Raw genomic sequence first — 17,041 nt, 5'->3', positions numbered from 1 at the left:
TTTCATGAGCTGTATGCCAAAATCATCAATATTAAAACAATAAAAGGCTTGCACTACTTCAGTTGTGTGTAATGAATCTAAAATATATGAAAGTCTAATGTTTATCAGTACATTACAGAAAATAATGAACTTTATCACAATATGCTCATTTTTTGAGAGGGACCTGTAAACATATGAGATCATCTCTCATCGCCAGCTCTCCTTCCTCACACGGAGACTGCAGTGTGTCTAGAGGAAAATAGGTTTTGTCTCCAAATTCGGAAAGGTTTCTTAATGGTAAGAGCTGGCTGTGAAAATGTGGAATAGACTCCCTCCAGAGGTGGTTCTGACCAGCTCAGTAGATTGCTTTAAAAAAAAAGCCTGAATTATTTCCTAAATAAACATAATATACTTGGGTACTCACATTTATAGGCCAAGTTGATCCAAGGAATATCAGATTGCCTCTCGGGGGATCAGGAAGGAATTTTTTCCCCTGCTGTAGCAAATTCGATCATGCTTTGCTGGGGTTTTTCTCCTTCCTCTGGATCAACTGTAGGTATGGGATTGTATAGTTTAGGTAAGTAGACGGCTGCCTGGATTTTTTTTTCCCTTCTGTTATCTCCAGTTATGAGGTGGGCTGGCACCTGCATAAAAAAAAAAACAGAAAATTCCAATAAATTCAAAGCATTAATTTATTGGTCTTTTTCAGACATTGAATTGATATTTTTTAATAAAGCTGATTTTAGTAGTCGGCCGCCTGGATTTATTTTCCTTCTGATATCTCCAGTTACGAGCTGGACTGGCACCTGTGCTGAGTGACTGTGGCAGATTTAGGCACACGAACCTGGAGCGGTGTTCCCTTTTCGACGGTTTTGGATTTTTCATTCTTTTGTTTTTCCCTAATTATAAATCTTAAAAAGCAGTTGAAGTGTTGCCTTTGTGATATTTTTTCCCGTTCTTTGTGTTTTACCTGAGATATAATCTGTGTGTTATAATAAAGAAATAAGTTTGTTGTATATCGGCGATCGTATTAGTCTTATCATTCTCGAAAAAGAGAAATACAAGAAATAAAATACTGAAATACGGAAAGCTCACAACTCCTCCGTAGTTCCAGTTTCTGTATGTAGACAATGTAGCTGCAAAGTTTAATAAAAAGCATTTGCACAAAAAGTACGGCATATGTGATTTGTTTTTTCTGTTGCTATGATTGCGATAAATGTAGAAGATTGTATAAAAGCAAGTGCAGTGCTATACTATATATATATATATATATATATATATATATATATATATATATATATATATATATATATATATATATATAGTATATAAAATATAAATAACCACTTCCATGCCGGCCAATTCCGGCATTTGTCTCCTACATGTAAAAATCATAATTTCTCTTTCGTTCATTGAGGGACACAGCTTCTGGTATTCTTAACCATTGGGTTATACTGCCCCCTACAGGAGTGGGACACTAGGCAGAAAAAAAAAATTCTGGCTACACCCCATGGGCAGTCCCAGGGGGTATACTCCCTCTCTCTCTGCTATAGGCACTCAGTTTTTTTCTGCCTAGTCAGGAGTAAGGACCTTGTTCCTTGCTGGGATCTCTGGTCCTGGCAATTTTTTTCCTTTTGAATTGAACTTTTTCCTATCTTTTGTTATTTTGTTCCTGTGAGAATCTACAATCAACTGGCGAACTGGGTGAAGGGCTGGATAATCTAGATCCAGAGAGTCCCCCCAGTCTGGCCAGCGAGCGCATGCTGGCCTCAGCTCCATGCTAGGTCGGCCGCGACATAGCCCCACTGGACGGGGGGCTGGCCTGTGAGTTAAATGTCTCGTGAGGGTGCATACGACCTGGCCTCGGCCTGAGTCGCAGCGTTCCTCCTGGCCGATTTGCATCACTGCAAATCCACTAATGGAGAAGTATGCGGTAGTCTCAGCCTGGTCTCTGGCCAGGCCAGACCATGCCTCCAACGTGTTTCGCTCTGCCCACAGAGCTTAATCATGGAGGTGAGCAGAGCGAAACACTTTAGCAACATGGCCTGGCTGGAGCCCAGACTGAGACTGCCACATACCTTTCCATTAGTGTAATTGCAGCGATGTGAGGCTTAAGGGACCTCTCCTTTACTACAATACTCAGAGAGAATGCCAGACTGTTGTTTTGGTAATCTTCATGTGCATGCATTTTGCTTTATTATGGGCAGTAGTAAAATACCACATTATGGTCAATAGATATTGCGGAGGAGCGGAGGAAATACATATGTCTTTGTAACAAGAGATACAATGTAACAATTCTAGAGAATGCTAGAGGGAATTATCAAATATATGTAACCAAAGGTTGCAATTATTTGCAAATTTTTCCTAGCATTCTCTAGAGTTGTTGCATTGTATCTCTCATTACAAAGAAATATGTATTTCCTATGCTCCTCAGCACCATCTATTGACCATAATATGGTATCGTACTACTGTCCATAATAAAAGAAGAGGCGAAAACAGCCTAAAGTACATTTCTTATTGTTTAATTCGCACAAAACAATTTTACATGCACATTTGCTGCATGAATGACCTGTCTTTTTTTCTCTTTTGTTACTAGACGCCCAGCTTTGAAAATTGAGCTTAAAGTGGAACTATAGGCAATTTTTTTTTTACATTTTGGATGGGGTTGGGGGGAGAATAACCCCTTTCAGATAAATTTTTACAATTTCTGTCCCATTGCGGAGATTTTCCTTCACTTCCTGTCCCATGGCCAAACAGGAAGTGAGAGGAAATCCCTCCAAATTAAGTGAAATCCTTGGGGACCCCCAGGTCACCAGAACTAGTGTCCCCATTGGAAGATTTCCCCTGTATTACTTTTCTGGGGACAACCCAAAATTTGGGGATTCTCTTTTACTTTCACTTTCAATGATAATTGTAAACAGGACAAATAGTGGGGGGGTCTCCTTAATGGGGGTACAGACCGCAATAAAAACTGACAGGGATTCTAATCCATCTCCACTCTATTCAAAACTAAAAAAAAATAAAAAAATGCCTTTAGTTATGCTTTAATATGTTAGATTTAATTTCATTGATTACATTAATAAATATTAAAATTATTATTAAATTGTTTTTCATTTTTTTTTCTTGCCTTCTGGATTTTATCTGAGGTATAATCTGTGTGTGTAATCATGGATGTAACATGATGGAGGAATGGAACACGAGGCAGCAAGTAAACTGTGAAAACGTAACATAGACTGCAGTATTTATATTGAACACCAGGTGATGATCTCACTAGGCACACGCAGACAGGAAGTGATGTAAGGTAGAGACAGGAAGTAATGTAGGAGTATAAATAGGAATTTCCGGAAGAGAGTTGATTAGGAAGTAGAGAGGAGACATTGCTGAATCCGGCAGCAGAGGAGGTAATATGATAATATTCTTTATTTACACCCAGTAGTTTCTGTCTCTCAGATAAGTTCCCACTGACACCAATGATCTTTTTTAGCTATCTGTAAGGATATTCCTCCCAATGCCCACAAGTGTATGGAGCGTTCTTCCCACTGACCATGACTCCAATGTATCATGAGTTGTAGATATAGTCATTACTAGCAGGGGTCTCCTGAGACCAGAAAGGTATTTCAAGGGTTCCTCTGTGTCGAAAAGGTTGGTAAAGTCTGTAATAGAGGAATGGACCACGATGTAAAAACATAAAGTAGACTGCAGGATTTACATTTAACACAAGGTGGTGATCTCAGTTGGAACGCGCAGACAGGAAATGATGTAAGAGTAGAAACAGGAAGCTCCGGGTGAAAGGCGAGTTTGAAGGAAGTAGAGAGGAGACATTTCTGAAACTGGCAGCAAAGGAGGTAATAAGATATTATTTTATATTTACACCCAGTAACTCTCTTGTCATGTCCGTCCTCTTCCTTCATCTTGAGTTGCTAGTTCATAAGCCAGATACATCCTAAATATAGAACCATTTATCCAACTGTCCATCCAGAGCCTCTGGTTTATAGACCAGATACACCCTAAATATAGAGCCATTTATCCAACTGTCCATCCAGAGCCTCTGGTTTATAGACCAGATACATCCTAAATATAGAACCATTTACCCAACTGTCCACCCAGAGCCTCTGCTTTATAGACCGGATACATCCTAAATATAGAACCATTTACCCAACTGTCCATCCAGAGCCTCTGGTTTATAGACCAGATACATCCTAAATATAGAACCATTTATCCAACTGTCCATCCAGAGCCTCTGGTTTATAGACCAGATCCATCCTAAATATAGAGGCATTTATCCAACTGTCCATCCAGAGCCTCTGGTTTATAGACCGGATACATCCTAAATATAGAACCATTTATCCAACTGTCCATCCAGAGCCTCTGGTTTATAGACCGGATACATCCTAAATATAGAACCATTTATCCAACTGTCCATCCAGAGCCTCTGGTTTATAGACCGGATACATCTTAAATATAGAACCATTTATCCAACTGTCCATCCAGAGCCTCTGGTTTATAAAACGGATACATCCTAAATATAGAACCATTTATCCAACTGTCCACCCAGAGCCTCTGGTTTATAGACCGGATACATCCTAAATATAGAACCGTTTATCCAACTGTCCATCCAGAGCTTCTGGTTTATAGGATTCCAGGTTGATCACATGACATCACTCTTATGGGTTTTGTCTCTGGATAAGTAAAACAACCTCTCCTTCTCACTGTGAAAGTTTTGAAAGTTTATTTAGAAAAGTAGGGCTACAAAGTGAAAGTGAAGATCAACGAGCAGCAGGTGTTAATATGCAAAGGCCTTTCATCTTTACAGAATATCAGGATTTTAGGCTGACATTCTGGGCATTTGTCATGTCGACTCCCAAAATATGTAATTTCTCGTTTTAACACATTGACCAGTGGCGGCTGGTGCGTTGGGGGCGCAGGGGCGCCGCCCTCCCATCCATGCTTCCGGCCCCCCAATCTACATGCGGGGCGCCAGAGGCATGGAGTTCAATGGGGTTTTTTTTTTTTCCAAATCACCTGATTAGAGCCAGAGGCTCTAATAGGCTTCAGAAAAGGGTGGACCCGGGGTGCATAGCACTGCGCCCTAGCCCACCCATTTGTGTGACAATAGTGAATGAAAATTTGCTATTGTCACGGGGATCCTCCTCCTGGCCAATCAGGAAGCGGGTCACTCAATAGCTTGCACTAGTAACACATATAGAAATTACAAGGGACATTCATTTTTGCTATTTTGGTACACTTTATCAGCTTGTTTGTGACTCTGGAATACCTCACTATTTAATATTAGTAGACTGTCTCTCTAAATACTGCATAACCTTTTTTTCCAAAGACCTTGTTCTAATAACATAATTCTGAATACGAAGAGACATTCTAGCATGCTAAAAACCTATCATTAGCATATAAGCACCTGATATTGTCATTGAGCTATTAGTAAACCATAAAATAATTTTTTTAAATCACCTTACTAATAAAGTACAGTACAAAGGTGTCAGGAAGGATATCACTGTCTATTTCTCCATGGAGGAGTGGGAGTATTTAGAAGAACACAAGGATCTTTACAAGGACGTCATGATGGAGAATCAGCCGCCTCTCACATCACCGGGTAAGAGGAGACTTTATTGTAAAGGAAAAAGCAGTATGGAGGGTCCACCTAGATCCCCCATCATCTGATAAACCTATAGAAACAATGTATTCAGTCAGTGTGTGTGTGTTTCCTACAGATGGATCCAGTAATGGGAACCCACGAGAGAGATGTCCCCATCCTTTGTATTGCCAGGATTCCACACAGGAAGATCACACCATCTCACAAAAGGATCAAACAGAGATAAAAGAGGAGGAGGAAGAGGTTGGTGTGATGGAGGTTTCAGGACACAGAGATCCCTTCAAGCACATCACGATGGAGCCATTCAGTGACACAAACCCACCAGAGAGATGTCCCCTTCCTCTGTATTCCCAGGATTCCACACAGGAAGATCACACCATCTCACAAAAGGTTAAAACAGAGATAAAAGAGGAGGAGGAAGAGGTTGGTGTGATGGAGTTTTCAAAAGAACACAGAGATCCCTTCAAGCACATCACGATGGAGCCATTCAGTGACACAACCCAACCAGAGAGATGTCCTCGTCCTCTGTATTCCCAGGATTCCACACAGGAAGATCACACCATCTCACAAATGGTTCAAACTGAGATAAAAAAGGAGGAGGAGGAGGTTGGTGTGATGGAGTTTTCAGAAAGCCACAGAGATCCCTTCAAGCACATCATGATGGAGCCATTCAGTGGCACAAACCCACCAGAGAGATGTCCCTGTCCTCTGTATTCCCGGGATTCCACACAGGAAGATCACACCATCTCACCAAAGGTTCAAACAGAGATAAAAAAGGAGGAGGAGGAGGTTGGTGTGATGGAGTTTTCAGAAAGCCACAGAGATCCCTTCAAGCACATCATGATGGAGCCATTCAGTGGCACAAACCCACCAGAGAGATGTCCCCGTCCTCTGCATTCCCAGGATTCCACACAGGAAGATCACACCATCCCTCACCATCAGGTAGGAGGACTCGGTGTATAGAACACAGAAGTGGTTTTGAACTTTGTGAGATGATATTCTTCTATGTAGTCTTTTGTTCTAATGTTGACTTTTACATCTAAAATGTAGCTTTTGCTCCCTCTCCATCAGCACCCTTCGTTTCCATCACAAGCATTTTTTTTTTTTTAAAAACAATATACAGTTTCTCTTACGTTCATTGACAGACACTGCTCTTCTTAGTCTTGACCATAGGGTTATAGCCCTGCATACAGGAGTAGGAAACTAGGTAGAAAAAGAACACAGCTGGTATAAAGCCCCCTCTCTGCTATATGCAAGCCAGTTTTATTTGGCTATCGTTCACGCGGTTCCATAGCTTTTTTTTTTTTTTTTTCCTTTTCCTGGAATTTTTTCTGTGGAGATCTTCAATCAACAGCCAGGTTGGGCGACGGGCTGGATAATCTTGATCCAGTGGTCAAGCCAGTCTGCCCAACAAGCGTGTGCAGACCTTTAGCTAAACCCTAGGTTGGCCACGACAAAGCCTCATCCTGGACCAGAGCTGCCAGCGTATTACCGGGCGCCAAAGTCCATGTCACAGTGTTACCCTTGCCGACAGCCCCCCCACTTCAGTGGAGAGATGGATCTGTCGGGGGGAGCGTAACCCACACACTCCGCTGGATCGGTAAGTAGATGCCCCCTACCTGGATGCAGTGTGGGGTGCGGGTACTCCCAGGCTGGTTGGACCTGTGGCTTCTCCTTTGCCCCTACAGGCCTGGTCTCCAACACCCCCCTCCTCTTTTCCCCCCTTTGTGGAAAACACAGGGCGTCAGGTGTTTAATGAGGCTTTTCTTTGGGGCTACGAAACATACTCTCAGGAGTTGGGTAGCCCTGCCTTTGTAACCCCCCCCCCCCAGGCTTCTCCCTATGCCAGAGGCGGATGTTCAAGAGCTCTGCGCTCTTGCTCTGGTCGGTAGCCCTGTTGGGCTGGGGTTCAGCAGCTGCTCTAAACTAAACCTGGCCTTGCGTATCATTTAGGGTTAGGTTCTGCCCTTGCTGTCTTTCTTCACCGTTCCCGGGCTCTGCGATTCCTGATTGGCACCTTTTATCCTTGGGGCTCGTGTACTCCCGTTGCTGCCGAAGGATTTGCTTTTTGATCCTTTCGGTCCTCCAGAAGCCTTCCCTTTGTGTGTGTTCGGGATTTTCCTCTGCTTACTCTGTCTTACAAGGTTGCTTTCCTTGTTGCCCTTCTTTCCACATGGTGGGCATCAGTGCTGGTGGCCTTATTTTTTCATCTTCTGGTTTGGCTTTACATAAGGATAAGGTGGATCTACATTCTTGCCCTTCCCTTCTTCTGAAGATGGTGCCAGGTTTTCACCTAATTTTGGATCATTGTCCTATGGTCCTTGTGTCCCTGAAGGTCCCCTCCTCAGGGGGTTGCAATGGTCTCCTTGGAGGTTGTCTGGGCACTTTTGTGGGTATCTGTCCATTCCCTCCCCCTCCTGGAGGTCAGATTCTTCTTTTATGTTCATGGGTGCCTCTAAAAAAGGCTTTTGTTAGGCTTTTGTACAGGCGCACACCATTGAGGGTCGCCATCCTTCCCTCCGAGTTAACGGCACTCTATACAAGGGCACGCGGTGCCCCCTCGGAGTTCCATTATCAGGCATCAGTGTGTCAAGTTCTATGGCGGCTACCTGGTTGGCTGTATGTACCTTTTCAATTTTTTTACCAGGCCAACCAGAGTGGGCCAACTCAATAACGAACCCTACGGACTAAGCTTCATTAAAGATCATGTGCGTGTAAAGGCAGGTGTCCCAATACGTTTGGTAATATAGTGTGTATACGGTGTGTGTATGTATGTGTATATATATATATATATATATATATATATATATATATATGATTCTGCACAGGAGGGATGCTCTGTAGCTGTATATCTGCTACTGAGGGGTCGGGAAGTGGGTAATAAATGCAGAGCTGCTGTTATTTGTGTCTTTTATATCTGCCTGGAGTTTTATCTTAATAGATGTTTTCTATTATTTTGGGGTTCAGGGTGAAGAACAGATTAATATAAAAGCTGAGGTTAAAGAAGAAGTAGAGACGTATGTGGGGGGTGATCATCCGTCTACAGAAGAGAATGGGAGGATTATGAAGAGTGAACAAGATGAAATGCTTCTACGTAAGTATAGGCACTATGGAAGAAATAGGTCACAGTCTTAGTATAAGGATTGTAGTTTAACCACTTCTGGACCGGAAGGATTTTCCACCTTAATGACCAGGCCATTTTTTTACGATTCGGCATTGCGTTACTTTAACAGACAATTGCGCGGTCATGCGACGCTGTACCCAAATAAAATCATGTCCTTTTTTCCCAACAAATAGAGCTTTCTTTTGGTGGTATTTGATCACCTGTGCGATTTTTATTTTTTGCGCTATAAACAAAAAAAGAGAGACAATTCTGAAAAAAACACAATATTTTTCACATTCTGCTATATAACATTCCCAATAAAAAATGAAAAATCCAATTTTTTCATAATTTTAGGCCAATATGTATTCTGCAACATATTTTTGGTAAAAGAAAAAGAAAATCCCAATAAGTGTATATTGATTTTTTTTTTAGCGGGGCTGCAACATTGCGGCACACAGATCGGACCCCTAACTGACTTTTTTGACACTTTTGGGGGGACCAGTGACATTACTACAGTAATCAGTACTAAAAAAATACACTGCCACTGTACTAATGACACTGGCAGGGAAGGGGTTAACCCAGGGGCAATCAAAGGGTTAAGTGTGAGCCTAGGGGGTGTGTTCTAACCGTGAAGGGGGTGGGCTTGTGGAATCAACACAGAGACCTGTCTTCCTCAATAGGAGGATCACAGGCGCTCTGTGATCATTCCAGAGAGAACAACGGTCTGCTGTGTTTACAACAGCAGACCATTGTTCTCTCTCCCTTGGGTGCAATCGTGGGTGCCTGGTGGCAATAGCGGCCGCCGCCCCCCGTTTATCGGCTTTCCCACTGCCTAATAGATGCGCGAGCGAATGCCCCCACAAATCAACGTTTTCTAACGAATTCCAAACTTTTTGAATTTGGATTGGATTTTTGGTGAATGAGTAGGGGTGGAATGTAACCCATACTCATTTACATGGGGGAGGTGGGATCTGGGGGCCCCTTGTTAAAGGGCGTACTTCCAGACTCCAATAAGCCCCCTGCCCGCAGACAACTACAGCTCAGGGTTGTTGGGAAGAGGCCCTTGTCCCCATCAACATGGGAACAAGGTGCTTTGGGGTGGGGGGGGAAGGAGTAACCTTTTTATATTGCGGTTGTTCTATCAGATTACCGCTACCCATCAGAAAAAGGAACGGAAGTGACGTTGCGAACAAAGTAGCTTTCTGCGCGTTCCAACATGGCCGCTATGCATTCCAATAGGTTTCCTAATGTGACCGACTACGAAGGCGGCAGCGGACATCTTCTAACACCCACGCAAGTTTTAAATTTCACACTTATCGTATATAATTTTATATACTCACTTACCCACGTTACCCAAGTCACCTCTACAGGCGCTCTTGGGCAAACCTATTGAGCAGGCCTCCAAACACACTAAACGCCTGGTCACCTTTATTTTCACAGCAGCCAAAATAACTATAGCCCGTTCCTGGAGATCACCGGTGATATTGATGGAGCTGCTTAAAGCTAAGCTGACGTGGATCATGATCAAAGAGAGGATTGGTGGCCATCCTCCAAGATAAAATGCACCTCTTTGAAAGGACTTGGGACCCCTGGATGAGATACCTGGCGGGCTCCCCGTAAATAGGAGGGTATTCCCTCCATATCCTGAGAGCGGACGGCTTTCTGGAGCTACCTGGACTCCTGGACACCAACCTCTTACCGCTTCTGTTCCTTACTCTATTCTTTTCGTTCCCCATTCATTCTTTCTTCCCTCTTTTCTTTTCTCTCCTCTCCTTCCTACACACACTCTTTCTCTTTACTGCAAAGGAATTTATGGAGACATGGTCCTCTTAGGATCTTGATAGACCTTTCAGTGCCGCCTAAAACTGCCTTTTTGGCTTAATTTGCCATGTCAATTACTTTGGTATACCAATGCAGATGGTTCGGCTCCCTGGTGCCGGAGGTGTTACGGTGGACTGGGGGGTGGGTGACTGCTTCCCTCCTTGGGGCGCAGTGTGTTCCCCTGGGGGCGCCGGAGGGGGGGGGGGCAGGCCCGGTCGGCATTGCCCCGGTCCAAGGGATTACCAGAGTGATGTTCTCTAGCCATGTATGCCGTTGTCATGCGCTCCTCAGTCGGCCTAACATAGACTATTTCACAGCGACCGAGTGAAATTGTCTATTTCACTATTTAATCAGTTTGGCGCTGAGCAGTGCGGGGTGTACCAAGATGGCCGCCGCCACCTTTTACCTGCAGGCTTGTTGCTGTATATGCTATAATAATAAAAATTGTATACTGTATTTCAGGATAAAGGGTGAGTTTACTGCTAAAATAAATGTGAGATTGAAGACTTGCTTGTGTGTAAGAAGATGTCCGCTGCCGCCTTCATGTCCTGCCAGATCAAGAAACCTATAGGCACACACAGCGGCCATGTTGGAACGCATGGCCCATGCGCAGTAAGCATTTTTCATTCCGAACGTCACTTCAGTTACATTTTCTGATGAGTAGCGGTATTCTGACAGGACACTGATGTTCTATCAGAATACCGCTACCTATCCGATTCTGCAACCGGAAGTGACGTTCGGACGAGAACAACTTACTGCGCATGCGCCATGCGTTCCAACATGGCCGCTGTGCATTCTAATAGGTTTCTTAATGTGACAGAACATGAAGCAGCGGCGGACATCATCTTATACCCACGCAAGTCTTGAATTTTACATTTCTTTTAGCAGTAAACGCACCTTATATACTGAATAACAGAATTAATTTTCTATTATTGTAAAATAGTAAATCTAGTGAGAAACCTGCAGGTATAAGTTGGCGACGGCCATCTTGGTACACCCGGCACTGCTCAGCGACAAAATGATTATATAGTAAAATAGTCTATATAACTATATAATCATTTTGTCGCTGGGCAGTACCGGGTGTACCAAGATGGCTGTCGCCACCTTCTATCTGCAAGTTTCTCACTATATTTACTATTTTACAATAATAATATACATTTAACACTGTTATTCAGTCTATTAGGTGAGTTTACTGCTAAAAGAAATGTAAAATTCCAGACTTGCGTGGGTGTAAGAAGATATCCGCCTCTTCTTCGTGTTCTGTGACATGAGAATACCTATTGGAACACATAGCGGCTATGTTGGAACGCATGGTGAATGCGCAGTAAGTTGGTCTCGTCCGAACGTCACTTCCGTTTGCATAATCTGATGGGTAGCGGTATTCTGATAGGTAACCCCCAGCATTGTTTTGTTTACAGTGGGGAAGCCCGCTGACAGCTGATGAGTCATCGGTTGTTAAGGTCGCGGCAGCCGGCTTCCCGGCCCCGCTGCTTAACAACCAGCTATTCCTCACACACAATTCGATCTGTGTGAGAACTGGTCACAGATCCATTTTTCGATCGGGCACAGAACTAGTCGATCGTTTTTTCGGCCCATTCGAATCGCTCTGAAAGTTTGGAATTTGTTAAACAAAATTAAATTTGATGAACAGGAAACTGAATTTAACGAAAACAAAACTAGAGGAATTCTGAAACCAAACTAAACAAAATTAGTAACACAACAAATCTATCCGAACATTTTTACGTTCTGCAAATGTCTTCTTCTATTTATGTAAAACTTTCTTCCCAACAGATGGAGGTGATGTCGGGAATTCCTCGGAGAGACATCTTCTATTATCTGCTGATTGTAAGTCAGAAGATAATGTCATCACACAGGATCCTCCAGGAGGAAATCCAAATACACAAAATATCCATCACAGACCTTCCTGTCCGGAGACATCAATGGATCCCTCTGATCAGGGGGAATCTTCTCACCAATCACATACTAGGATTGCAAATATCCATTTAGGATCTCACACTGCAGATAGATCAACAGATCCTTCTAATCCCAAGGAATCTTCCTTACCCCATGAAGGAGCTCACAGAGGTAACAATATATTATTATGTCTAGGGTGCGGAAAATCTTTCAAGACCAAATCTGAACTTCGTATCCATCTCAGATCTCATACCAGTGTAACTCTTACATGTTCGAAATGCGGGAAATCTTTTACTAACGAAAGCGAATTTCTTACACATCAGAAACTCCATAAGGCTGAGGATCCTCATAAATGTCCAGACTGTGGGAAATGTTTCACCAAGAAGCGCCTACTTCTAACACACCAGGAAGTTCAGACAGGCGAGGGACCGTTTATATGCGCAGAATGCGGGAAAAGTTTCCCTCAGAAAAAATGCTTTGATTCACACCAGAGCAGAGTTCACAAGGGTGAGAACTCTTATTCATGTTCAGAGTGCGGGAAATGTTTCACTAAGGAAAGAATTCTTGTTGAACACCAGAGAATTCACACAGGTGAGCGTCCCTATTTATGTTCAGAGTGCGGGAAAGGTTTCATTTCTAAAAAAACCCTTGTTAAACACCAAAGAACTCACGCGGGCGAGCGTCCTCATTCATGTTCGGTGTGCGGGAAAGGTTTCTTCAGGAAAAGTGAACTTCTATCGCACGAGAGAACTCACACGGGCGAGCGTCCTTTCTTATGCACAGAGTGCGGGAAAGGCTTCAGTCGGAAAGGAAGTCTGATTGCACACCAAAGACTTCACACAAACGAGCGGCCTTTTCTTTGTTTGGAGTGCGGGAGATCTTTCACTGTGAAGGGCAAGCTTGTGGCCCATCAGAGGAGTCACACCGAGAAGACTCTATTTTCTTGTTCAGATTGTGGGAAGTCTTTCAATCAGAAAGCCCAGCTGCATGCTCATCAGAAAAGCCACACAGGCAAACATCCTTTTTCCTGTCCAGTGTGCGGGATATGTTTCTCCGACAAGGCAAATCTTCGTAGACACCAGCTGAGTCATTCGAGCGAGCGCCCTTTTGCATGCTCAAAGTGCGAGAAATGTTTTACACGTAGAGATAATCTAATTAAGCATCAAAGTACACACACCAAATGAAACTGTTAATAAATGTAGCCAGGTGCTTAGCTAAAAATGAGAGAGACACTGGCTGCAGCTGCTCTGTAGCTGCTGCCTTGCATGCTGAACTGGTTACCAGCTATTTTAGCCAAAGGAGGGAGCTGTTGAGCATTAAGAGTTTTAACTCTGGGATCCAGAGTGCTAAGTTCAGGGATGCCGAGAGCCAGAGCCACCTGGGTGCAGAGCAGAGAGTGGACTAACCGCTGTTTGTGACCAGATGAGCTGTAATCTTACTTGGCCCAAGGAGCAGCGGCTGTGGGGATTTACTATCTGCTGCTAGAGAGATTGAGTCCTTTAGGAACTGACCATACAGCCATCTAAGAGCCTTATTGCTGCCAGTTACTATTCTCATGTGCACCATGGGTACGACTGGGCCCCAACACTAGCCGGTTGAAGAATTAGGTCTAAAGCCTGCTCCTTTACAGCTGCTACACAGATACTTTTACTTATTGTTTATGCTAAGCAGAACTTCTCAGGGGACATTGCACCATATATTCTTGCCGTTCTCTTGGAGTGTATATCTTATTCTCATTGCAAATAATGTCTGTATGAAATGTTTATTGATGAATTATGCATTGATTTCAGTCTAATGATACAGAACTCTATTCCAAGTTACTTTGGCCTAGTGATTATACACTCTAGCGGACGGTGTCTGAACCTACCTTCTCTGTGCTCATTTATGCTCAAACCACCATTTATTCTAACCCATACCAATACATTGAGTTCATTTACAAGTAAGCCGTCTTTGTCTTTTTTCTGGTACTAATTCACAGCCAAAGGTAACTACTTCTGGACCAGAATTATTGACCAGACCATTTTTGGTATTCGGCACTGCGTTATTTTAACTGACAATTGCACGGTCGTGCGACGCTGTACCCAAATAAAATGATTGTCCTCCCCCCCCCCACAAATAGAGCTTTCTTTTGGTGGTATTTGATCATCTCTGCATTTTTTTTATTTTTTTGCGACCGACAATTTTTTTGAAAAGAAAAAAATAGGTTTTATATCAGAAAGTAAAACAAATCTAATAAATTTTTTTTAAAAAACTTAAAAAAATTCAAATGTTTTCATCAATTTAGGCCAATATGTATTCTGCTACATATTTTTGGTACATTTTTGTTCCCCAATAAGCGTATATTGATTGGTTTGCGCAAAAGTTATCGCATCTACAAACTTTTGGATATTTTTATGGCATTTGTATTTATTTATTTATTTATTTTAACTAGTAATGGCGGCAATCAGGGATTTTTAGCAGAATTGCGGCATACAAATAAGACACCTAACTGACCCTTTTTTTTGAGAACCAGTGACATAGTTACAGTAATCAGTGCTAAAAATATGCACTGTCACTGTACTGACACTCGCAGGGAAGGGGTTAACACCAGGGGTGATTAAACGGATAAATGTATCCCTAGGGGATGCTTTCTAACTGTGTGGGGGATGAACTCACTGGATGAACACAGAGATCCATGTTCCTGCTTAGCAGGAACGCAAGATCACTATTTTCATCCCTGAAATAACGGCAGTGTGGCTTGTTTACATCGGCAGATTGCCGCTCTACCTCTCTGGGGAGCGATCGTGGGTGGCCGATCAGCGCGCGCGTCCCCAATGGCTATTGCACAAAGGTACGTCATTTCACGCAAAAGAGCCAACCTACAGGTACGTCGTTTCGTGCAATAGAGCCGACCTTCCGCAGTATATATACACTGCATTGCGAAAGTATTCGGCCCCCTTGAACTTTTCAACCTTTTGCCACATTTCAGGCTTCAAACATCAAGTTTAATTTAATTTAAAAAAAAAAACTAATTTTTTTGAAGAATCAACAACAAGTGGGACACAATCATGAAGTGGAACGAAATTTATTGGATATTTCAAACTTTGTTAACAAATAAAAAACTGAAAAATTGGGCGTGCAAAATTATTCAGCCCCTTTACTTTCAGTGCAGCAAACTCTCTCCAGAAGTTCAGTGAGGATCTCTGAATGATCCAACATAAATGACTAATGATGATAAATAGAATCCACCTGTGTGTAATCAAGTCTCCGTATAAATGCACCTTCACTGTGATAGTCTGCACACCAGGCAGGTCCGAGATACTGTTGTGGAGAAGTTTAAAGCCGGATTTGGATACAAAAAGATTTCCCAAGCTTTAAACATCCCAAGGAGCACCATGCAAGCGATAATATTGAAATGGAAGGAGTATCAGACCACTGCAAATCTACGAAGACCTGGCCGTCCCTCTAAACTTTCAGCTCATACAAGGAGAAGACTGATCAGAGATGCAGCCAAGAGGCCCATGATCACTCTGGATGAACTGCAGAGATCTACAGCTGAGGTGGGAGACTCTGTCCATAGGACAACAATCAGTCGTATACTGCACAAATCTGGACTTTATGGAAGAGTGGCAAGAAGAAAGCCATTTCTTAAAGATATCCATAAAGTGTTGTTTAAAGTTTGCCACAAGCCACCTGGGAGACACCAAACATGTGGAAGAAGGTGCTCTGATCAGATGAAACCAAAATCGAACTTTTTGGCAACAATGCAAAACGTTATGTTTGGCGTAAAAGCAACACAGCTCATCACCCTGAACACACCATCCCCCACTGTCAAACATGGTGGTGGCAGCATCATGGTTTGGGCCTGCTTTTCTTCAGCAGGGACAGGGAAGATGGTTAAAATTGATGGGAAGATGGATGGAGCCAAATACAGGACCATTCTGGAAGAAAACCTGATGGAGTCTGCAAAAGACCTGAGACTGGGACGGAGATTTGTCTTCCAACAAGACAATGATCCAAAACATAAAGCAAAATCTACAATGGAATGGTTCACAAATAAACATATCCAGGTGTTAGAATGGCCAAGTCAAAGTCCAGACCTGAATCCAATCGAGAATCTGTAGAAAGAACTGAAAATTGCTGTTCACAAACGCTCTCCATCCAACCTCACTGAGCTCGAGCTGTTTTGCAAGGAGGAATGGGCAAAAATTTCAGTCTCTCGATGTGCAAAACTTAAGGGTGCTGAATAATTTTGCACGCCTAATTTTTCAGTTTTTTATTTGTTAACAAAGTTTGAAATATCCAATAAATTTTGTTCCACTTCATGATTGTGTCCCATTTGTTGATTCTTCAAAAAAAAAATTACAGTTTTATATCTTTATGTTTGAAGCCTGAAATGTGGCAAAGGGTTTAAAAGTTCAAGGGGGCTGAATACTTTTGCAATGCACTGTACAGTGGCTGGTCAGCAAGTGGTTAAAGGTATCCATGCTCGTGTTGTTCTTTGTGCTTACAGTGACTTTAATTCAACCAGGTATGTCAGAGGGGCTGAGGGAGTCAAGGCACAGAACAGAAAGCCCAAATTACCAAGTGTCTCCCTCTGGGGTAATGCTACAAAAATGTAGGGTGGTATTGAACAG

At 42.8% G+C, this 17,041-nt stretch overlaps 1 protein-coding gene across 1 annotated transcript in view; it reads left to right on the top strand.

Moving 5' to 3' along the window:
- Positions 1-17,041, top strand: part of LOC309564407 (uncharacterized protein) — a gene marked incomplete at its 3' end in the record, with an annotated part of 50,817 nt that overhangs the window by 9,436 nt on the left and 24,340 nt on the right. The window contains exons 7-9 of the mRNA XM_082269035.1: positions 8,555-8,681; positions 12,303-12,356; positions 12,621-13,592. Coding sequence (XP_082125161.1) covers positions 8,555-8,681; positions 12,303-12,356; positions 12,621-13,592 — 1,153 coding nt within the window. The remainder of the gene's footprint in view (positions 1-8,554; positions 8,682-12,302; positions 12,357-12,620; positions 13,593-17,041) is intronic.

Source organism: Pelophylax lessonae (genome assembly GCF_965119305.1).
Source record: "Pelophylax lessonae genome assembly, chromosome: 9".
Classification (NCBI taxonomy): Eukaryota; Metazoa; Chordata; class Amphibia; order Anura; family Ranidae; genus Pelophylax; species Pelophylax lessonae.
Note: the sequence above shows the minus strand (reverse complement) of the source record. Positions and strands in the feature narration are given on the sequence as shown.